Source organism: Lissotriton vulgaris, chromosome 5 (assembly GCF_964263255.1).
Source record: "Lissotriton vulgaris chromosome 5, aLisVul1.2, whole genome shotgun sequence".
Lineage (NCBI taxonomy): Eukaryota > Metazoa > Chordata > Amphibia > Caudata > Salamandridae > Lissotriton > Lissotriton vulgaris.
In genome coordinates this window covers 899220396-899244679 of record NC_141693.1, presented here as the reverse complement: position 1 = coordinate 899244679, position 24284 = coordinate 899220396, and the positions used below count along the sequence as shown (strand labels likewise).

Here is a 24284-nt window from a genome sequence, read left to right as displayed (position 1 = left end):
GCAAATCAGCTCTGACCCTGTGCCCCATGGGAACAGTCCAGTCCGAACTACAAAAGCCATGTCCTTCCCAGAACGGAATCAAGCATCCGAGGACCGGACCGGTTTCGAGGTAACACCTCTCATCAGCCCGGCTAGCTTGACTCCAGTGGTGTGGAGTGCCTGGGACCCATGTCTGGGCATCCCCAGCGCACTTAGGGCGGAATATGCAAAAACAATCGGTGATGGACCGAATGTGGATCAATGTCACACACTCAACCCAGTCCAAAGATCTGGGCCCAAATCCATCGTTTTTTTGCACTCCACACCACCCTGGGTTAGACAATGGCGATATGCAGCAGTCGAAGTGCTCTCACTAGCTTGTGAGTGAAGTTATTAAAAACACAGTAAATCGTGACAATAACAAATAGTAAGTTTTTAAAAAGGTGATGCGCGAGTGCGCCTTCCGGCTTCCGCCTCAGAAGGTTGTTAGCAATCTATCTGGGTTAGTCGCTTGTTTTCAGCGGCTATTTAAGGTGACGGTGGGCGTGGCCTAAAAAGGGGCGTGGCCTGTCTCGTGGCCGGGAATGGCGAGTGTCTTTGGCGGCGCGGCAGCGCTAGGATCCGCTGTGCGTGCCTTAGACAGCAGTCGAAGTGCTCTCACTAGCTTGTGAGTGAAGTTATTAAAAACACAGTAAAACGTGACAATAACAAATAGTACGTTTTTAAAAAGGTGATGCGCGAGTGCGCCTTCCGGCTTCCGCCTCAGAAGGTTGTTAGCAATCTTCCAGCGGAGAATTTGCTGGTGAAGGTGAAAGAGATGACGGAGCAATATACTGATCCCATTCGTCATCCACAGGCTCGTCCTCCTGTGTCAACTCTCCTTCTTCCGGTAGTTCTTCCACATCGCTCTCTATATAGTCATCCCTGATGGCTAATACTGTTGGGCGACGAGTCTTCTGTGAGGCATGCTGTGGTGCTGCCTTCTCAGCGGAGGGTGCACTCTGCATCTTACTTGGGGTGTTAAGTAAAGGAGCATTTGCTTCCGGATATTTATATTAGTCCTTAATCATGTGCCTTTAGATCTGTGACCAATGAAATTAGCCCTGACATAGTATCTTCTCTGGGCATTGGAGGATTATCCTCCTCTTCCCCGTACTCATAAGTGTCCTGGAAAGATTCGTACCTCTGTGATCTTGATGGAGGACAATCTTTAAAAAGAAATCCTCTTGTAAATATTCAGTTTTATCCTGATAGTCTTCCTAATCTGCGTCTTGGCATTTCACCTTGAGTTGAGAGGGACTATACGCAGGTCCAAAAGAACCTTCCTCCTCCGATTCCTGCATTTCCAACAGATGGGATGGTAGAAGCGATGAGACTTTGTTGCAGAATGCCAATTCTGATGAAAATCATCTTCCTGAATCAGGTATGACTGAGGACCTTTTTCTTTCAGTCGACGGTGGAAATCTCATTAGTGAATAGGTCATCGACGAGCTTTGTATATTTGGAGACTTGAAAACAATCGTCGACGAGGTCATCGTCTAGGTCGTCGACGGAGCTGTTGTCGACGATGCAGTTGTCGTGGCAGCCGTCGACGAGGCTGTCGTCGGAGTAACCATTGTCGACACCGTCACTCTCTTCGACGAGGCTGTCGTCGACGGGGCCTTTTTCTCCCCAGATTTCTTATAAGGAGTGTGAGGCACCGATGAAGAAGACTTCTCAGGAACACCTTCAGGCAGTATTCCTAGCACCTTGGCGCAAAAGTTACTTACCTTCGGTAACAATATATCTGTAAGAAACAGTAGTTAGTATTAGATTCCTTACCTTAGAATATCCCCAGGCGTCAGACTGGATCCGGAAACTTTTGCGTAGCAGTACCCTTGCACGTCAGTAGGAGTCGTCTGCGGTTCCGCGTCCGTCGTCTGAGTCGTTGACGCCGGGATGACGGAGTGTTTAGGCGTTGCCCTCACGCGTGGACGTCAGTTCTTATACATAACTCTTCCGTACCAGAAACGCAGAGCCATGATAAAAACCAACACTGGTGCCATGAAACTAGGGCCCTGAAAGGGGATGACCTTAAACCTAGATATCAGTTTAAGAACGGGGACGATGGGTGGGGTGGTAAGGAATCTAATACTAACTACTGTTTCTTACAGATATATCGTTACCGAAGGTAATTAACTTTTGCATCTGAAATCAACAGGTTAGTATTAGATTCCTTACCTTAGAATAGATACCCCAGCAATACCAACTTCGGTGGTGGGTCTGCGAACCAATGATCACACCAGAAAGTCCTGGAGAACGGAACGGCCAAAGAAGCCATCTCTCCGGACTTGGCTGTCCAAGAAGTAGTGTCTTGCAAACATGTGCAGCGAGGCCCATGTAGCTGCCTGACAGATGTCCTGCAAGGGGACTCCTCGACTCAGGGCAGTAGTAGCCGCCGTGGACCGAGTGGAATGGGCCCTCAGCCCAACTGGAGGCTCCTTTTTAGCCAAAGAGTAGCATACCTCGATGCACAAAATTACCCACCAAGAGATGGTCCGCTAGTGCACTGCCCGACCTTTCTTAGCGCCCACGTAACCAACAAAGAGTTGGTCATTCAACCAGAACTGGCATGTGCGATCCAAGTAGAATGAGAGCGCACGTTTTGGGCCCAGACGTGGAGCCTCTCTTCCTCTTTCGAGGGATGCAGAGGCGGAAAGAAGGTGGGCACGGTGATGGACTGCCCGATGTGGAAGGCTGTGAATACCTTGGGCAGGAAAGAGGGTCTTGTCCGCAACACAACTTTGTCCGGATAGACAAAAAGGAAGGTAGGTTTAGAGAAAAGAGCCTGGAGCACACTCACCCTCCTGGTAGAGGTGATCGCAACCAGGAATTCAGTCTTCAGAGTAAGGAGACGAAGAGGACAGTTATGAAGTGGCTCGAAAGTAGCGCACATCAGATAGGTCAAAACAAGGTTCAAGTGCCACTGAGGCATCACGAAAGGAACAGGAGGAAACATGAGTGATGCCCTTCAAAAATCTATTTACAACTGGGGACTTGAACAAAGAGGGCTGATCAGGGAGCCTTAAGAAGGCGGAAATAGCAGAGAGATAGCCCTTCATAGTGCCCAAAGCAGAGCCCTGCGTCGCCAGAGAGAGAAGAAAGAGGAGAACCTCTGAAAGAGGGGCAGAAAGGGGATCCACAGCCTTTGCTGTGCACCATGCCACAAATTTCTTCCACCTGCAGGCGTATACCGATTTTGTGGAGGGACGCCTGGCTGCCAGATTCACATTACAAACTTCAGGAGGCAAGTCAAATGGCCTTAACTGCCGCCGCTCAATCTCCACGCATGTAAGTGGAGACTGGACAGGTTCGGGTGGAGGACCGTCCCCTACTGCTGCGACAGAAGGTCCTCCTGAAGAGGCCGACGAATCGGGGGATCGACACACATGCGGAGTAGCTCGGGATGCCAGTATCTTCAGCACTCTGGGCAGAAGTGGTATAGGCGGAAAGGCGTACAACAGACCTCAGCTCCAGTCGCAACGAAAAGCGCCTCCGAGCGAGTGCCACCTTGGAAATTCCAACGCGCAGAACTGATGACATTGTGCGTTCGTTTATGTGGCGAATAGATCTAACCAAGGCTCTCCCCACTACTGAAAGAGGCCTTGCGCCACATCCGAGTTCAGACGCCATTCGTGATCCATCATGCACCGACGTGTAAGATTGTCTGCCCTGGCGTTCAGGGAACCTGCCAGGTGTTGAGCCACCAGGGTCACGCCCTGATGTTCCAGCCACTGCCTGAGGTGCAGAGCCTCCTGGCATAGGGTCCACGACCCCACCCCGCCCTGTTTGTTGGAGTACCATATGGCGGTGGTGTTGTCCTTGAACACCTGCACTACACTCCCCCGGACAGAGGGGAGGAATGCCTTCAGTGCAAGCCAGATCGCCTGCAGCTCCAAAAGTTTGATGTGGAGCCAGGACTTCGCCGGAGACCAGAGGCCTCTGATCTCCACCTCTCCCATGTAGCCTCCCCAGCCCTGGAGGGAAGCGTCTGTCACAACTACGTGCTCCGGTTGAGGTAGGGAGAGGGATCTGCCGCTGACCCAATCGGGGTCCGTGAGCCACCACTGCAACTGTCTTGCAGTGCCCTCCGAGATCAAGACATGGTCTGACAAGTTGCCCTGATGCTGGGCCCACTGAAACTTCAGGTCCCACTGCAGAGCCCGCATCCGCCACCGGGCGTGATGCACCAGAAGGATGCAGGAGGCCATCAGCCCCAGAAGCCGCAGCGTCAACCTGACCGAGACTCGGGATAACGGCTGAAAGATGGGAATCAGAGCCTGAATATACCGAACCCGCTGTTCAGGAGGATAAATTCGAAACTGCGCCGAGTCTAGAACTGCTCCGATGAAGAGGAGCTTCTGAGAGGGACACAGAAGTGACTTCTGCACATTGATGGAGAACCCCAGCAGGTGCAGGAGGTCGGCCGTAGTCTGGAGGTGGCTGACGACTGTCTGGGGCGAGCCCGCCTTCAACCACCAGTCGTCGAGGTAGGGGAAGACTGAAACCCCTAACCTGCGCAGATGAGCTGCGACCACCGCCATCACTTTCGTGAACACCCGTGGGGCGCTGGTAAGGCCGAAGGGGAGCACGGTAAACTGAAAGTGCTCGTGGCTTACCGTGAACCGCAGGTAACGCCGGTGGACCGGCAGGACGGGGATGTGAAATTAAGCGTCCTGCAAGTCCAACGCTACCATCCAGTCTCCCAGGTCCAGGGCAGCTAAGACCTGAGCCAAAGTCCGCATCTTGAACTTCTCCTTCCGAAGGAAGCCGTTGACATTCCGCAGGTCCAAGATAGGGCGTAGGCCCCCTTTGCCCTTCTTGGGAACCAGAAAGTAGTGGGAGTAACAACCACACCCTACTTCTGGCCCAGGAACGCGTTCGATGGCCCCCTTGGCCAAAAAGGCCATAACTTCCTCTCGCAGAAGACTCAAGTGATCCCCCTACACGCGGTGGTACTGCGGTGGCATGGCTGGAGGGGTCGCCTCCAAGTGGAGGGAGTAGCCCCTTCGGACGATTTGCAGCACCCACCTGTCCAATGTGACGGTGCGCCAGTGGAGGAGGTGATGGCGAACCCTACCCCCCACTGGCGTCACATGGGCCTGAAAGATCAGACTAGGGGATGCTGCAGGGGTAGGTGTAGACTGACCTCACCGTTGTCCCCGACCGCCGCCACAGCGGTTACCAAGTCCGCCACCGCGCTGAATGTTAGTCTGCGGGCCGTGGCTGGCAGGACGTGTGGGGGCACCCCTTCCTTGGCCACGAAAGGAGCGAAAGGCAACAGTTTGCTGGCGCGGGGCCAAGAGGCCCAAGGACTTGGCCGTAGCCCTGGAGTCCTTAAAGTGCTCATGCGCTGTCTGCCTTGTCTCCAAAGAGGCTACGGCCATCAAACAGCATGTCCATAAGGGTGTTCTGGACATCAGCCGAAAAGTTGGTGGACCTCAGCCAGGCGTGGTGACGAATCGCCACCGTCGTTGCCATCGCCCTGCCCAGCGAGTCTGTGGTATCCAGCCCACACCGGATGGAATGCTGTGCCGCATCTCGACCCTTCACAAGGGCTTGGGTGAGTTTAGTCCGGACCCCCTCCGGATATTGTGGCAGCACGTCCGCGACTGTGTCCCACAGAGAGTGGGTGTAACGGCCCAAGAGGCATGCGGTGTTAACTGACCGCAACCCTAAACTAAGTGAGGAGAACATCTTTTTTCCATACTGTTCGTACCTCTTGGATTCCCGATCGGGGGGAGCCGTCGGGAATGAGGTCTGGGAGTTAGAGGCCTGGATGACCAGGCTCTCGGGGGTGGGTGGACAGGAAGCAAGGGTCGCCCGGAGCCGGGCGGTGGCGCCTGGCCACGTTCCTATCTACAGGCGGACCTGTAGCGGGCTTGGACCAAGTGCCCAGAAGAACGTCTGGCAAGGCCTCATTAAACGGCAGCAAAGGCTCAGCCGAGCTTGCCTGCGGTTTAAGGACCTCAGTGAGGTTAGTCCTCACCGCCGCGATGGGGAGCTCCAGGCCCAAGGCCTTGGCAGCCCGCGTCAGCACCACACTATAGGAAGCCCCCTCCTCCGTAGCCACGGTAGGAGGGGAAACAAAACCAGTGTTGGGCGAAGTGTCCAGACCACTGGCCTCCCCTAGCTCACCTGCCCAGTCCTGAGAAGACTGGCACTCACGTGCCAGAGGGTCCTCGGACCCCTCCCAATCCTCCTCGCCACCCATCTCCTGATACTCAGGTTCAAAGGATGGGGCTGTGTCGTAGAAGTAGAAATCTCCTAGTGGCGTAGAATACGGCGCCTAGCGGCGCCGCTCCGACGCCAGACCCGAATGGAGGGTAGGACCGGGGACGGCGCCGGGGGCGACACCCTGGGGGCCGGCGAGGTTGTGAGGTCGACCGGCGACGACCCGGATCCGGAGCCGGCGGGGCCCTGCGGTGTCGGGACCGAAGTCGCCGACGGCGCCGGGGCCGAAGCACCCGGCCCGCTTGGGGACCCAGTCGGGCCGCTTGGCCCGAAGGCGCAGCGGAACCCGACAGAGGAGTGAGCGACCTCATGGCCATGAGGAAGGCCTCGATCTCCTCCGGCGTCGCGTTCTGCCCAGGGACCGGCGGGTATGGAGCAGGCCGCGACGCCTGCGGCTCCGGCGGAGCCGCGGGGGTGGTGTCGCCCGAACTCCCGGCCGCGTCACGCGAGCGTCGGGTGGAGTCAGAAGAGCGATGTCGCCTCTTTGACTTTTTGTGCCTCTTACCTGAGGACTTCGAGCCCGAAGACTGATGACGACTCCCTGAACTATGGTGACTCCGGCCCCGCGACGGGTCCCTCGACCTCCTTCCGGACCCGGACCTCGAGCGGTGCGGTGCTGAGTGCCAGAGCTTGAGCCGCTTGTGGGACCGCTACGGGTCCTTAAAACCACCTTGTCCGAATTAATAGAAATTAAAGGAGGTTTAGAAGAAAGAGCATGGAGCTCACTCTCTCTTCTGGCAGAGGTGATAGCAACCAGGAAAACAGTCTTCAAGGTGAGAAGACGCAAATGACAGTTATGAAGGGGCTCGAAAGGAGCGTACATCAGAAAAGTCAAGACAAGATTTAAGTCCCACTGAGGCATTATGAAAGGCACGGAAGGAAACGTATGCGTAATACCTTTAAGGAAACGGTTAACAACTGGGGACTTAAAAAGAGAAGCCGTAGAAAGGCGGAGATGGCCGGAAGATATCCTTCGATAGTGCCTAGAGCAGAACCCTGCTGGGCCAAAGAGAGAAGGAACAGAATAGCCTCAGAAAGAGGGGCAGAAAGGGGATCCACAGCCCTCGCTGTGCACCATGCCACAAATCTGTTCCATCTCCAGGCGTATACCGTTTTGGTGGAGGGGCGCCTGGCTGCCAGACTGACATCGCAGACTTCGGGAGGAAGATCGAAAGGTGTCAACTGTCGCAGCTCAATCTCCACGCATGGAGGTGGAGGCTGGACAGGTTCGGGTGGAGGACCGTCCCCTGCTGCTGCGACAGAAAATCCTCCAGAAGACGCAGATGGATCGGAGGATCGATGCTCATACTGAGTAGCTCAGGATACCATACTCTTTGAGCCCAGTCCGGAGCCACAAAGATGACTTGGGCCCGGTCGCGCCTGATCTTCTTCAGCACTCTGGTCAGAAGTGGTATAGGCAGAAAGATGTACAACAGACCGCAGCTCCACTCGTGACGAAAAGTGTCTCAGAGAGTGGGCCGCCTTGGAAATTCCAACGCGCAGAATTGATGACATTGCGCGTTCTCTTCGGTGGCGAATAGATCTAATCAAGGCTCTCCCCACTGCAGAAAGAGACCATGCGCCACGTCAGAGTTCAGACGCCATTCATGATCCACTATACACCAGCGGCTGAGTTCGTCCACCCTGGCATTCAGAGAACCTGCCAGGTGTTGAACCACCAAGGTAATGCCTTGATGCTCCAGCCATGTCCAGAGGCGCAGAGCCTCCTGACAGAGGGTCCACGACCCCACCCCGCCCGGTTTGTTGCAATACCACATGACGGTGGTGTTGTCTGTGAACACCTGCACTACACTTCTCCATACAGAGGGAAGGAATGCCTTTAGTGCAAGCCAGATCGCCCGCAGCTCCAGAAAATTGATATGGAGCCGGGACTCCGCCGGAGACCAGAGGCCTCTGATCTCCGCCTCTCCCATGTGGCCTCCCCATCCCAGGAGGGACACGTCCATCACCACTATGTACTCCGGTTGGGGAAGAGAGAGGGATCTGCCACTGACCCAATCGCGATTTGTGAGCCACCACTGCAACTGTCGTGCAGCGCCCTCCGAGATCTGGACGTGATCGGATAGGTTGCCCTGATGCTGTGCCCACTGGAACTTCAGGTCCCACTGCAGAGCCCGCATATGCCATCTGGCATGTGTCACCAGCAGGATGCAGGAGCCCTACAGGCCCAGAAGCCGGAGGGTTATCCTGACTGAAATCCAGGATAGAGGCTGAAAGAGCAGAATCATAGCCTGAATATCCCGGACTCGCTGCTTGGGAGGATAAATCCGAAACAGCGTTGAATCCAGAACCGCTCCAATGAAGGGGAGCTTCTGAGAGGGACTCAGGTGCGACTTCGGCACATTGATGGAGAACAGGTTGTTGAGGTAGGGGAAGACTGACACTCCCAACCTGCGCAGATGAGCTGCAACTTCGTGAACACCCGAGGGGCACTGGTAAGGCCGAAGGGGAGCTCAGCAAACTGAAAATGCTTGTGGCCTACCGTGAACCGCAGGTAACGCCGGTGGGCCGGCAGGACAGGAATGTGAAAATAAGCGTCCTGCAAGTCCAACGCTACCATCCAGTCTCCGGGGTTGTGGGCAGCCAGGACCTGAGCCAGAAGTAGCATCTTGAATTTCTCCTTCCGGAGGAAGCGATTGACGTCCCGGAGGCCCCCATGTCCTTCTTGGGGACCAGAAAGTAGAGGGAATAACAACCACTCCCTACTTCCTGATCGGTAATGCACTCGATGGCCCCCTTGGCCAGGAGGGCCGTGACTTCCTGACGGAGAAGTGCCAAATGATCCCCGACAAGTGGTGGTACCAAGGGGGCATGGCTGGAGGGGAGGACAGAAAGGGGAGCGAGTAACCGTGGCAGATTATCTGCAGCACCCACTTTTTCAATGTAATTGCGCGCCAATGGTAGAGGTGGTTCAGAAATGGGGGTGGTGATGAACAGAGTGTCTGAATTAAGCAGACCACTCTTACCCAGTCCAAAGATCAGGGCTTGATCCATCACCGTTATTTATCTCACTGCACCATCCCAGTTCAGAACCTGGCTATATGCAAATCAGTCTGTCCCTGGCCCAGTGCATCATGGGAACAGGGCAGACTAAACTACCAAGCCAATTCTTCACCAGAAAGGAGACAAGCTACCGGGGACCGGTTTCTGGCATTTCAGACGTCTTCGGCCCGGCTTGCTTGAATCCTGATGGTGCAGTGAGAAAGGGACTCATGTCTGAGTATACCCTGCCACACCTATAGTGGCCATAAACGATTCAGAAATGGGGGTGGTGATGAACAGAGTGTCTGAATTAAGCAGACCACTCTTACCTAGAGGTGGTGGCGGACCCTGCCACCCACCGGCGTGGGGTGCTCCCTTAAGCTCGGATTAGGAAGGCTCAGAGGTGGAAGCAGCGGGGGTTGAGGTGGAATGACCCGCCCACTGGTTACCAGACCTGCCCCTGCGTAAGCCACGTCCGCAGCAGCACTGAGGCTGGTTCTGCACAGGTTTTGTAGAGGAGCGCGCTTGGGTGCTTTAGCCCTGGCCACAAAAGGAATGAAACCCAAGTGTGGCAGAGTTTTTTGCGGAAAGACCCAAAGACTTGGCCGCGGCCAGCGAGTCTTTAAAGCGCTCCAGGGCATTGTCAGCCTTGTCGCCAAAGAGGCGGGAGCCATCAAAGGGCATATCCATGAGCGAGCCCTGGACATCGGGCGAGAACCAGGTAGACCGCAAACAGGCATGGCACCGCAACGCTACAATCGTGGAAATCGCTCTGCCCAACGAATAAGCGGTGTCTTGACCACACCTGATGGCAAAATTCGCCGCATCCTTGCCTTCTGCAATCGCTTGGGATAGGACAGCCTGGACCTCCTCAGAACACTGAGGCAAGACCTCGGCCACCAAATCCCACACCGTGTGGCAGTAACGGCCCAATAGGCAGGCGGTGTTAACCGACCGCAGCCCCAAACTGGCTGAGGATAACAACCTCTTGCCAGATTGGTCCACCGCTTAGAGTCCTTATCCGGCGGAGCCGTGGGAAAGGCACTCTGCGACGTCGAGGCCTGAATGACCAGGCTCTCAGGCGTGGGGTGAGTGGTCAAGAAAGCAGGATCACTAGGCGCCGGGCGATGACGCTTAGCGACGTTCTTATCCACCAGCGCCCCCGAGGCCGGCCGCAACCAAGTGCCCAAGAGGACTTCGGTAAGGGCCTCATTAAAAGGGAGCAGCGGCTCAGACGACGTAGACGCCGTCTGGAGCACCTCCGTAAGGATATTGGTCTTAGGGCCACCGTAGGGAGGTCGAGATGGAGAGCCTCCGCCTGACGCAGCACCATAGTGTAAGAAGCACCCTCCTCCGTAGCAGGTGGAGGGGAGGCCAACCCTGGGTCAGAAGACGCATCATGTTCGCCCGCATCTTGAAGGTCGTCCACCCAATCCTGCTCGAAGTGACACTGCCACGCAATGGGGTCCTCTGAGCAGTCACAGTCCTCGTCCGGCCCTGGAGTAGAAGGTGCCGGCAAGGCCGGAGAGGGGGCAAGCGGCGCCGGGAGCCGTATCATAATGCGGATCCCAGGCCGGAACGAAATGGTCCGAGAACCGGGGCAGGGGCGGGTTAAAAGGCACCCAGTGTGGTGCCTGTGACGGAGCCAGGGGCGGCGCTGGGGCCGGAGTCAAGGGCAGTGCCGGGCCCAGAGCCAGCGGCGCTGCACCTTGTGGCGCCGGAGCCAAGGGAGCTGGGTCCAGTGGCAGTACCACTGGGTCAACAGGATCTGGACAAGGGGCCGCAGGCACGCCGACGGGAGGCCGAGGCCTAAAAAGGCGGTCCATAGCAGCAAGAAATTCTTGTATCTGTTCGAGAGTCGCCAACGGACACAGGTATGGTGGGTAGGGCGCGGGACTCCCAGGCTCCGTACACGCTTCTTCGACTTCTTCTTATGGCGTAGCTTACCGACAGTCCTGAGGCGGAGCCCCTGTCCGCCTCCGAGGAGCGACGGAGGGACGTCGGAGAACGTACACGCTTTTTCGACTTCTTCTTATGGCGTCACTTACCGGAGTCCGAAGGTGAAGACTTAGAGCCCGAGGAGTGACGCCTCCGGTCCCACGAGTGGCCCCGCAAACGGCCCCTAGACCCGGAGCGGCGGTAAAAGGAGTGCCGAACCTCCAGCACCGCTCCCGCAAGGCCTTTGGAGCCATGGCTCGGTAGTCTTGACAGTCCCGGGAGTAATGGTCTGTCTCCAGGCAGTAGAGGCAGACATCGTGAGGTTCCGTCACTGACATATTACCGCAGCACGACCTATCCCTACGTTCACCAGGTGACAAGAAAAAGGGGACAAAAATGTCCCCAAAAAGTGGTAAAAAAATGACAAAGGTACATGCTCAATCCGGATCTGCGCTTTCGGCGCGGAAAAAGAAAGAACTGACGTCAGCGCGCATGGTTGTGCCTAAGTAGTCTCTGTGACGTCATCTCAGCGCTTATGACGCCAGTGACGGACGCGGAGCCGCAAGACGCAGCCTACCGGCTCGCAGGGGTGCTGCTAAGCAAACTGCTAGTCAAAAACTTTCCAGATCCAATCTGACGCCTGGGAAATATTCTAAGGTAAGGAATCTATCACTAACGTGTCTCTTGCAGATGCATTTTTTTCATTGTTTATAAATCCGACACCACTTTTGTTCAAAATTCGGAAATCCGTGGACACACCCAGACCATTTGAAGAAAATCTGTGCATGTGGCACAAAACCGCTGACAACCCGAATATCTGTCCAGATAAATTCTTTTGAGGTGTGAGAGAAGTTTCATACAGATAGTGAAGTTGGATTAATTTACATTGTACTTTCAAAGAGGTATATTTAACCTTTTCAAATGATTTCCTCCAATCTGTATCAGTTAGGGACTCTAAGCACCCCTGTGACCATCTCTCCCGTGCTAGTTTGGGGTCACCATTTACCAAGGCCATATATAAAGTATGAATTAATCATCTGCATCATGCCATGTTAAGAATAGCTGACATTATTTCAGTTACCTAAGGCTCCTGCGTACAGATTTCTCTGCTTACCTGTGTTAATCGTGCACGGTTAAAAAACTGTCCCACCCCTAGGTCAAAGTTGCCCTGAGCCTGAGCACATGTAAGGAGCTGCCAATTTAGGTAAAAGTCTCCCTCTTGCCACTTCATCATAGACCGCTGTTTGTTAATATCTTTGTATGGTTTCAGTATCCAAAGTGGGATGTTGGGGTCATATGGTGGTTTTCTAACAAATATTTTAACCACCCGTTCCAACATTACTCCCGCCCATCTAATTAGTTCTGTGGAAGTTTGGAGGTATGTTTTCCACATCAATAGTTTCAGTTAAAGTAAAAATGGGATAATACAGTGCCAGTAGCGCCTTGTCCCAGTTGTTATTTGGGCCTAACCAATGCATTATGTGTTGCAGTTGTGCACCAGCATAAAGAAAAAGGTCTGAGCTCCCAAGCCGGTCATGGGTGTCTTTGAACATGTCAGGAGTGACATGATATAACAGGGCATCGCGAGAAGCAAGGTATAGTTAGTTCAGTAAACTATTACTTGTAAATGCCCGTTTCTTTTTAGTTTAAGACATGAAGTTACAATGAACATCTTTACCCAACTAAAATGTTATGTTAACCTTCGTTTTTCTCAGTTAATTTCAGTTTTTTAAAAATTCTAAAGTAAATTAAGATCCTATTACAATACCCAACCTCTGCGGTTGCCCAGCCCCTTTGTACGCATGGCCTTAGGCTGTGCGCTGCACTGGCCACAGGGACTGGCCTGCGGCTAACCTTATGTGGGAAGACAATCCCTCCTCTCCCGATGACCAGAGAAATGCTTGGAAAGGAAATTGTGTGAATTAATATCAATGTAAATTAAAAGAAATGTCCCCTCTGCGAGCACTGAGGTCTTGGGGAGGGGACAGTGAAATGTTATACTTAGTATGAAAAAAGCAAACAATGCTCATTACTTGGCTAGGCTTACTGTAAAGAACAATTTTGTGGATTACTTCATGAAATGGCTTTTAATAAATCACAAAGCTCTGTAGACTAGGACATAACATCCATTTTGGCTCCAAACTAATTTTACTCTGCAATCTTGTGGTCTTTTAAAATGGAGCCATAGTACTGTAAAGAGACAGCAGTCTTAAAATAAGAATCCCACATAGTCATTATACAGCTTAACACAGCGAAAAACATTTATACAATATTCCGTAATAGTCAGGTTATATCTAAGTGCACTGCCTCCCAACTTCATTAGCCTAAATAGACAAGTGAAACTTCTAAGTAGTACATCCTCAACTACCTTCTCTCTGGAAAGCCTTCCAACGCTTTCAAACCTTTTCCCCCCAATTGAATACCTGTCTAGGCTTATACTAACAAAGCAGAGCTGGAAGCAGGTTTCCAGATGTTCTCTTGAAAAAATACACATGACTTTTTCAAATATGTGCATTTTCCAATATGGAATTGTGTACACAGTACACTTCCACATTGAGGAAAACCAGCTCACTGCAAAATAGCTAATTCCTCCCATTTTCTCCTTGGAGAAAAAAAAACCCATATCTGTTGAAACATCCCTTCACAAACACTTTCAAGAACATTATTGGGGTTTCAGTTCAGCTTTCTGTCCTAGAAAAATATTAATGTTTACCTGTGAAACTGCATTTGTAAAATGGACCCCTGTGGTTTAATATAGTAAACAAATTTGAGTTAAATTTAAATCATAAAAGTCTTGTTTTGGCATTCCCAAAAGCCATTTATTGAATATTAAGAGAAACTATCATCTCTAAGAATAACAGATAAATAAATGCAAATAAATCCTTACCTTGATAAGGGTAGGGGAAGGTGATGCATCTTTTTCCAGTGGCAAGATTTCAAAATTAGTTGGAATAAACTCATTCCTCATTGGAAGTTTGAATTTTCCATTGATGTCAGCATTTTGCCATTTCTAGACATCACAAATCAGATATGAATATTACATCAAATGAAAAGGCTGCCGCATATCTTTTACACAACCAACACCATTCTAACCGTTTGACATAAAAAGTAAACGATCTCACAATTCCTTAACACATAAGGTTCATAAGAAAAGGATTAAGAAAGACTGTCAACAAGATGACATATTCCTGTCCGTATGAATTGAGGCTGTGTGCCCCGATAATACTGGGGCTAAAAAACAATTCTTATTACTCAAGATAACCTTAAGAACTTCGGCGAAATGATGATTTTTGGATTACTCTTTACCAAAAAAATAACATTTTATGCATGATATGAGGTCTTGCCCTAAAATATTGGAATTTTACTACTGGTCATGCAGTAATTGTCACAAAACCTCTGGTCTTTGTTGCTGTTCCAGATTGTAAAATATCTTTACATCACACAAAAATACATTATGGGTAAATGGGAAAACTAAAGCAGAGCATGCACTCTGCAATTAGATGGATTTGAGGCGTCAGTGAGCACCATGGATTATGTATTTCTTTGAAGGTGGCATTAAACCGTAAGAGTTTGCATATAATCCACTGCCTGGTTGCTGCATGGAGAGCTATCTTTATTTGTGTAACATTAGCATATGCTCCCTCTTACTTCTCCATGTGAACTTGTTTGATGTTAAGAGAAGCTAAAGGTACAACGCCTACTGCATATGCACAAACAATAATTCTTTATAAAAATTAATATTTTATTCTGCACTGTACAGTGTCCAGTATGACTTGGTGTTGTCTTCACGGTATTTGTATGAGAAACATAAGGAATTAACTGCTTACCTGTAGTAACAGTTTTTCATCCCGAGACATTTTCAGAGTATAGTCTGTATACGAGTGTTGGGCCTGGCCCTTTTTGTAGGGTTAGCCCCAAACAATGTGCCTTCATACTCCTAGTTGTTTTGACCTCTTTTTGTTGGCTTTAGGACTCTGGGCACTTAACCACTGCTAACCAGAGCTAAAGTGCATGCACTTTGTCGAAATTGTTTTTAGGATTAGTTACCCATGACTGGCATATTTGATATACTGGTAAATCCCTAGTACAATATACTCTGTATATCCGGGGCCTGTAGCACTGATTGTGCCACCCTCATGAGTAGCCCTGAAACAATGTCTCAGACCTGCCAAGTGAACCCACTTATCAAGCCCAAACCCTACATTTTTCTACGTCAGGTACCCCTAAGGTAGGCCTGAGGGAGCCCCATGGGCAGGGTGTGGTGTATATCTCAGGTAGGACATGTACTAGTGTGTTTTACATGTCCTGATAGTGAAACCCTAAATATTCAGTATTTCACTATCGCAAGGACTATATCTCCCATTTGTAATACTTGGAGCGGTCTTGTAACTTCTTACAAGTGTAACTTTCTATTAGGAAGAGATAGAGATTTGGAGTCCCTGAACTCACATTTTTAAAATACATCTTTTTTTGTGCAGTTAAATTGCATGTTTGAAAATGCCAGTTTTAGAAAGTGTACAACATGAAAATTGACTCAACCACTCTTACTTGAACGAAAAAACGTTTTCAGGTTAGAAAAATATTTTTTACATCCCAAGCAGGCATGCTTATTCAATGCCAATTATTTTTAAATCTTAGAAATATATTTTAACATCAATAGAAAGAAATAAGGACTGTGGTGGAAATTAAATGCACATTCACATGGGGATAGATGAAAACTGTACTTGGGTATCAAAGCAGAACATGCAGAGTTGGGGTAAGTAGGTAAAGGAGCAAGATATGAAGACAGGAGGTAGGGAGGAAAGATCGAAAAAATTGAAAATTGGAACTCATTGCAGACATCATAATTCTTGTTACAAAGGATCGTAAAAATGCAGTGATTATGTGAATACTTGAGCCGTTGGAACAGGTTGGGCAGGTTATATGTTTTTTTCTGCTGTGTTGCCAATTTGGTGCATTGAGAGAACCACAGAGGACATGCCACATGTGAGGATTGGAACACAACAAAATTCCTGATTACCCACCATTTGCTGACCATTTGTGATATGTACAGGACCTGAAGGAAACCATCGGCAAATGTGGTTGTGGGAAACATGAATGTGATTTAGCTATTTTTTTGTGATAATGGGTAGCAAATACATCAATTGCAAGATAAACCTATGAGCAAATATGCTGTTCATCATCAAATGGTCAAGCTCCCATTCATTTCGGTTACCAAATTGTCTGGGGAGTGAAAATGCAATGTTGGTTTTAAAATGACAAAGGTGGGGGGCGTGGCCAAGATGGCGGAGTGAGCAGACATACTGCTCCAGAGCTCCTGCCGACAGCCTAATTCAGCAACGGCTATCCTGCCATGATAGCTTGAGTCGGCCCAGCTTTTGTTGTGGGAAGGTCCGGCCCCGCACGAGGGTGAAAACGGTGTGCCGAGCGGCTCCGGGCGGCCTGAATAAACCCTGGTGGAGGGTCTGCCGCAGGGGCAGCTGCTGCGTGGCCAGTGAGGCCTCCCGCTGCCAGGAGAGGCCGGGGGTCCGGGATTCTGAGTGTTGGCCTAGAGGGGACCCGTGCCTGGATCAGGTGCTGCGCTTCCCGGCCGGTGCTTCCTGGCTTGGCCCTCCGACTGGTGCTGATGAGACGGCAAGGAAGGCCCAAAGCCTGCGAGACAGCAGTAGGGCTAGCGTGACTCTCCTGGCTGGGGGATGCAGCTGTGTGGACACTAGCTTCCACCGGGAGGTGGCCTGATGTCGGGGGAAGCTGTCCGACGAGCCTTCCTTCTAGGATTGTGGCCTTGGAGGCGGAGGGTGGCTGGTGAGACTGGAAGCGGCTAAGCAGGGCTGAGCCCCCGTCAAGGTACCCTGGCCCTGGGTGGTGAAGAGGCCCCCATATATAATTCAAGCTCGCCCGAGCACACTGCCCCCTTGACAGGCCGGAGGTATTCCAGATCGGGGACAGCTGCCGAGAGGCGACAGGGAGGACCCTACTCGGACGCACCTGTATTCCGCCGGGGTATGACATGTCCACCGCCAAGAACAGGAAGGACAAGACCATTAAAGACTTGTTTGTTAAAGCACAATCAGGCCCTATGGCCTCCACCATAGCGGCAGGTTCCTCAGGCCCGAAGTCGGGGAAGGAAGACGGGATGGAACAGATCACAAAAGCGTTCCTCGAATCCATGTTTGCCGCTCTAAGAAACAACATTCATACCCTCAAGCAGGAGTTCGCGTCAGAACTCCGAGAGGTCAGGCGAGAGATGGACGGAATTGGGGAGAGGGCCGTGGACCTGGAAGGCAAAAGCGATGGGAAGGAAGCGGAGATAGCGGCCTTGCAACAAGAGATCCTCCGGATCCATGACCAACAGGTGGACCTACAGTCCCATGGAGAGGACCTGGAAAACAGGTCCCGGCGCCACAATATACGCATCAGAGGGGTGAAGATGGGGGAAAGACTCGAAAGATCTCTTCTCGTACTTCAGAGACCTTTTTAATCACAGCTTGGGTAGACCGCTGGAGACGGAGCTGAGGATTGACCGAGCACACAGGGTGGGACCGCCGAGGGCGCAGCCGGCCCCTCCACCGGGCATCCTGGTTTGCGTTCAGGATTTCCGTACTAAAGAAGCCATCCTTCAAAAGGCACGGCAACTACAATCTCTGCAGTTTCAGGGACAATCCCCCGTCCTTTACCAGGACTTGTCCGCCCTCACCCTACAGAAGAGGAGAACCTTCAGGCGCATCACTATGCATCTTCAACAGCGCAACATCCCCTTTAGCTGGGACCACCCATTCCGGCTGGTGTTCCATATGGACAATAAACTCTACCAATTACGCTCTCTATCGGAAGCCAGCAAGCTATTAGGGGTCGACCTGCCTGAGCCGGAGGGGGAGATGAAGCCCCCCCAAGAAGAGTCTGATGGATCCAAACCCCGGTGGCGTTTACAGGGCCGCAGACACTGCCTTCGGAAACCCCAAGCAGCAGAGGTCATGGAGTGCAAGAGGTCAGCCCTGGAGGCAGTTTCTAATGAGCTCTCCGGCACCCAGGCCAGCTAACTTTAGACCTGATACTTGCCCGACTGTTTGGTTTCCTGCTGCACAGGCCGTTGGCGGGAGGGAGGAGTATTCTTGATGGTGACCAACCCCAGAATTCCTTCACTGATCAACCATGGTTGATGGAAAATGTGGCAGTGCATGCTTTTCTTTCCTTTACAGGTTTTGTGGTTTGGGTATTGTTGGGGGGGCGGGGTGGGAGGGGGGGAGGGTATCCAGTGCTCCCTGTTTGCTTCTTATCTGGCACATATACCGTTCATCACATAATGGCTGCCCTCCCGTGCCTAGAACTTGCCTACCTCTGCAGCACTAGGCGTAGAGTCCCTGGCACAAGCTTCTTCTTGCTGATTGTTGCTCATGCCTGCCTCCACCCTTAGGATTCTTACCCTCAATGTAGCCTTAACAACCCAGTAAAGCATAGGGCAATATTGCCATGTTTAGAGAACACAGGACAGGTGCGTGCGCCTGCTAGCCAACAGATTATGAGAGGTCCGACAGCAACAGGGAGTCAAGGAGACAGTCAGGGCAGATGGGACTTGCGTATCCGAGGACGCTGATATAGCGGATACATTCCGCGATTTTTATGCTGTGCTATACGCCGGGGGCCCAGTTGACAGCTCTGTTGGAGCTTCCTTTTTAGACTCGGTTTCTCTGCCCGCACTGAGGGCGTCCCAGGCTGAACACCTGGATAGAAATATCCAAACGGAAGAGGTCATTGCCGCCATTTCTCGCCTAAAGCTGGTGAAGGCCCCGGGGCGGCCGGATAGCTTCCCTGCTATTTTTTTATAAGACGTTTTGCACAGTGCTCGCCCCGCTCCTTACCCAACTTTTTAACTCATTCGCTGAACAAGGAGCGATACCGAGCGACTTTCTAGGAGCGTCCGTAGCAGTGATCCCTAAACCCGTGAAAGATATAACTAAATGCGGGGCGTACTGCCCGATATCCCTTCTTAATGTTGACCTCAAGCTGTATACAGGGATTCTGGCTGCCCAATTAGGCCCTTACATGCCCGGTCTTATCGACCCGGATCAGGCGGGATTTATACCTGAACGTCAGACAACACCAAACAAGTTCTCCACCTCATAGAGAAAGCTACTCGTATACCCGGGGAATACATGATGCTGACCATCAACGCCGAAAAGGCGTTCAATCGTGTCCACAGGCCCTATTTGGAGCAAGTGCTGGAGAGAGTGGGGATACGAGAGAAGTTTTGCACCTTTATTTTTAATTGCTACAGATTCCCAACGGCCACGGTCAGAGTGAATGGATATACCTCCGCTAGTTTTTCCATCGAGAGAGGCACGTGGCAGGGATACCCACTGTCGCCCCTTCTTTTTGCCCTATACATGGAGCCTCTGGCTCAGAGGGTGCAACAGAATCCGGCAATCGAAGGGATCAAATTTGGAGGCTACATTCACAAAATCAGCCTATATGCTGATGATGTACTGCTCTCACTAACTAGCCCGAAGACAGCCTTACCAGCGTGCATGGCAGAACTTGACGCCTTTGACCGGGTGGCTGGATTCAAAGTGAACACGGACAAATCGATAGACTTGGATCTCTTGTTGTCCCCTGCCACGAGTGAGTACCTGCAGGAACTGTTTCCCATTCAATGGGGGACGGATTCCGGTCCATATCTGGGGATACAGCTGGCCTCCACCCTCCCCAACATGGATGCCACCAACTACGCCATTCTGCGTGGGAAAATCCGACGCGAGGTTGGCCAGTGGAAGCATTACCCTAGCTCTTGGTTGGGCAGGATCGCGGCAGTTAAAATGTCTATCTTACCCCAGATTTTCTACCTCTTCCGCACTCTACCACTTCGACCACCAGCCGGCTGGATACGGCAGACGCAATCCAAATTGGCCCAGTTTATCTGGAACGGCCGGAAACCAAGGATGCGGAGAACACTGGTGACGCTCGCCCCAGAGATGGGGGGTTTGGGCATCCCAGATCTCCAATTATACTTTCAAGCCGCTCAACTGCGACTCTTGGTTGAATGGAGCAGATGGGAATCGGAGAAACACTGGCTGTTTCAAGACCAGGCAGTAGCGGGAAGACCACTACAGGAAATTCCTTTCCTGCGCAAACCCCACAGGCCCCCTAACCTGTATGCTTCACACATCACTCTGGTTGCCATGGAGGTGTGGGATGCCACCAATGTCTCCCATGACCTCATAACCTTCCCGTCTCCTCTCACTCCATTGGTCGAAAACCCCAACTTTACCCCAGGCACAGATGGAGTGGCCTTTGCACATTGGAGGCCTGCTGGCTCTCAGTCTTTATGTCACATGTATGGGGCAGAGGGGGTCATTTCTTTTTCCCAATTCAGACAGGAGTACGGCTTCCCGGAAACTGAGCGACTACGATATCTACAGGCAAGGCATTGGGCGCTGAACCCTCTGGTTCGCGCTAACGCGGACAGACGATTATCCATATACGAGAGATGGCTCATCACCCGCAAGACAGACGCCAAACTCATTTCTGACCTTTACAAGATGTTACAGAATACGTAGGCGTATACACACAATCCAGGCAGGGAGCGTTGGGAGAGGGAATTGGGCAGGACTCTTAGTCACAAAGAAGGGGGGGAGGTCTACTATAGAGCTTGACACTCTGCATACCATATGGGTCTTAGAGACACTCGCAAAAGTCGCGACATACTGGTATTACACCCCAGAGAGACTGCATGCGATAGACCACACTTGTGGTGCGACTTGTTGGCGTGGCTGTGGCCAGATTGGTAATCTGGTACACGAGTTGTGGGAATGCACATACATTCAGTCTTACTGGGCTCAAGTGTTGGATGAAATAGATAAGTACTTCGAGACTGAAATCCTGTGCTTCTCGGCGTACGTGCTACTGGGCCTCCCTAATCCCCTGGCCTACCCTCTAAAATCTCGTAGAGGCAGACAGATGGCTATTGCACTGGGTTCGGCACTTCAAAATATCCTCACACATTGGTGTACCCCCACTGTGCCCTCATTTATAGGATGGCTCCACCGACTATGGCACGTGCTTGGGATGGAGAAATTGTCCCTCACTATGGCACGGGAGGGGTCGGCATATGACGATCTGTGGCAACCGTTCCTCTCACTTTTGGCCACAGAGTTCCGAGAAGTCACATGTTCTAGATATCTTAGATTGCTACGCCTCACAGAACCGCGGAAGACAGACTGTTAAATAGGTTGCTGAGGGTTTGGCATAGGCGGGAGGGGGAAGGGGAGGTCGGCGAGGGGATGGGAGCACTGGACGGGAGGAGGGAGGGGGGGCTCTGGGGGAGGGGGGGTTCTTTTTGTTTTCTTTTTCCATTGTTTGCTCTTTCACTTTTATTCCACACTCGAGCAATTGGCAGGCACTGTCTAGAGTATTATATTTAAGCTCTCGGTGGGCGCTGCCAGGATGCACTGTTTTGAGCAAAGTTGAAGACAGCTAACTGTATGTGGAAACGCTTGTGTGTTTAAATTCAATAAAGATATTTGAACCATAAAATGACAAAGGTTAGGGCTTGGCCAGCCAAGATGGCTGAGTGGAAATAATCCATGGAAGCTTTGCTACCATTGATTGCTGACCAAAGGCTTGATAAAACTATTTGGCACAAATCAATACTAAGGGCTAATGTGATACAATAGAATTATCGATGGCGACTGGGGGACAGATTTAGCGTCTGAAGACGTCGGATGGGAGCGCATTGCAGCCCAATTGGTCTTGGACACGATGGAAGCAGCTCCCTTCTGAGACGGTCCCGGGAGCCAAGATTTGCTTGCAAACATCCCGTACCATGTAGATAGCTCGAGCACTGGCGGAGTAACAGACTGCGTTATGGTCAATGCAACAAGATACGCAACAGAGACCATGGCACAGTCCCGTAAGTGCAGCGCTATGGTCTATGAGTCACGCCTTGAGTGAGCAGACCTGGAAGACCGGCAGGAGAGCGGGGGTGCAGGAGACGGGGCATCGCTTATACTTGAATGTTGAGGTGTGCGAGGGAAATCGCTGTGGTGGTGGAGCACTGCCCGTGACAGAGAAACACCGGGGGCCAGGGACGAGCAAGGGCGCTCTGCCTGACCATAACACGGCAGCCCAATGCTAAGCAACATGGGGACCAAGGGAACACTACAAGTGCACACAAAATAAAGTACCAGAAGGTAAGGGGACAACAAACTGTCCACCGGGAAATTACAGTAGGGAATTAATAACACCACCAAGCCTGATCCTAAAATGGTGGAGCCAGCGAGTTTCAGGAGGGGGCTGAATGGCGTGTAGAATTTTCCAGAGGCCTACACCCAGATGAGCGGAGCTAGCTGCTTCGGCTGGGCCCTTTCACAGTGACTATATCTAACACTGGAGAATTATCAGTTGGCGGGCAGCAGGCTTGAGGGATGGTAAGTGTGTAACTGCAGCGAGTAGGAACAAAGAGGCAAATACGACCAAGCTGTGACCAAATCTCATTTGCAAAGAGTAGCCCCACTAATTAAATGCGTCCAGAGACACAACCTAGCCTTCCCTGCATGCAACCTAGCTGCAGCCACAAGAGACTATAAAACACATGTAGCAGGAACCATATCAACTGAGGAGTACTCTACTGGCCCCTCCACCCAGCATATATACTAACCTCTATGCCACCGCAAAAACAACAGTGTCCAGTTACTTTACCAAGGTGGAGAGGTTAAGTGAGTGGCGATGATGGGGAGACAAGACAAATAGGCAGAAAGTGTGCTGCTCTGGCTGGGTCCTCACAAGTGGTGAATCAAAGACCCATAGTCAATGAAAGGATCACCACCCTATCATGGAATATACAGGGACTACATTTCCCAATTAAACGCCACCAAGTCTGGAAATATCTACTGGACCAACATTACGGTGTTGTGGCCTGCAAGAGACCCACCTCAAAAGATCAGAGGACCACAGATTAAAACACAACCACCATATTTTGTTTTATTGGTCCTCTGCATCGATGAAACATAACAGGGTAGCATTGCTATTTCATTCATCCTTAAAATTTCCGCCTGAGGGATATAAGACAGATGTGGTAAATTAAATATTACCCTGTCATAATTTCTATACTTAAACAAAGGGTCATGCATATAATGAGAGGCAGAGTCTGTGGTGTCCAATTCAAAAGGGCTTTATTTCAGTAACTCGAGTTAAGGGAGAATCGGGTTCCATCACCACTAAGGTTCAGGAAGGGTCTTCTGAACATTATTCACAGAGTACAATATTTATACATTGAATATACATTGAATTGCATAGAGAAGGAGGAGCGCTCCAGGCAGAGCAAGAGAAAGAGAGAGATAAGAGCATGTGGGCGTGCAAGAGGGCGTACACGTGGGCGTTCACTTGAGGAATCATAGGTGAGTCATAGGTGGGTGGATACATGGAGGGGGTCTGCATGGTCAGCTGGAACCTTTACCCTACTTGTGTGCGCAACTTGGTCATGACGTGTAACTAACGTGTAACTGGGGGAAGCTGGGGGGAGCTGACTTTCGGTCTAGTAGAGAAGCCTTCAGTGTCAGGACGACCTGCACGTCTGGTATTATCTGATATCTTAAGTTTGGAGGATGTATTGTCTGAAGTAAAGGTCGCTCAAGCAAAAGGTTGCTCATCACCAAGAGCCGGTGTGGGCATATATTTCTTCGTGCATTGCGTGGGGGCCATGGGCTTTCTATGGATGCGAGCTCTGCAAATCACTTAAACGGAGACAGAAAGGCTAGGCCCTATCTCTGTAGACGGGTTCTGTTTACCTTCTTCACTAAGCAGGAATGTGTTTCTGTGGAGCAAGCAGATAACTGTGTGCAAAATACTGTCTTGGCACCCCGGGCTGGGCCGGGCTGGGCCCCTCTCGGCTGAGCCAGAAGTATGCGAGAGGTCAGGGATACGTAGCTGCAGCCCTCAGAGTGTCTGGAGGCAAGAAACCTTAATTCGGAGACTGGCTCAGGCTGAGCCACAAAAACGGGTTCATCTCGACTTTTATTAAACGTGCACAATGCAAATACATTGGCAACATAGGCCTCAGTGCAGAATTAACGTTTCTTTCATGGTAGGCTTGGTGA

General features: G+C 51.3%; 1 protein-coding gene across 2 annotated transcripts in view; it reads right to left on the bottom strand.

The window, feature by feature from the left end:
• IDE (insulin degrading enzyme) overlaps positions 1-24284 on the bottom strand; it is a 996582-nt gene that overhangs the window by 542710 nt on the left and 429588 nt on the right. For both annotated transcript variants that reach the window (XM_086922493.1, XM_086922494.1), the window contains exon 12: positions 14081-14203. In XM_086922493.1, the coding sequence (XP_086778619.1) occupies positions 14081-14203 (123 nt within the window). The remainder of the gene's footprint in view (positions 1-14080; positions 14204-24284) is intronic.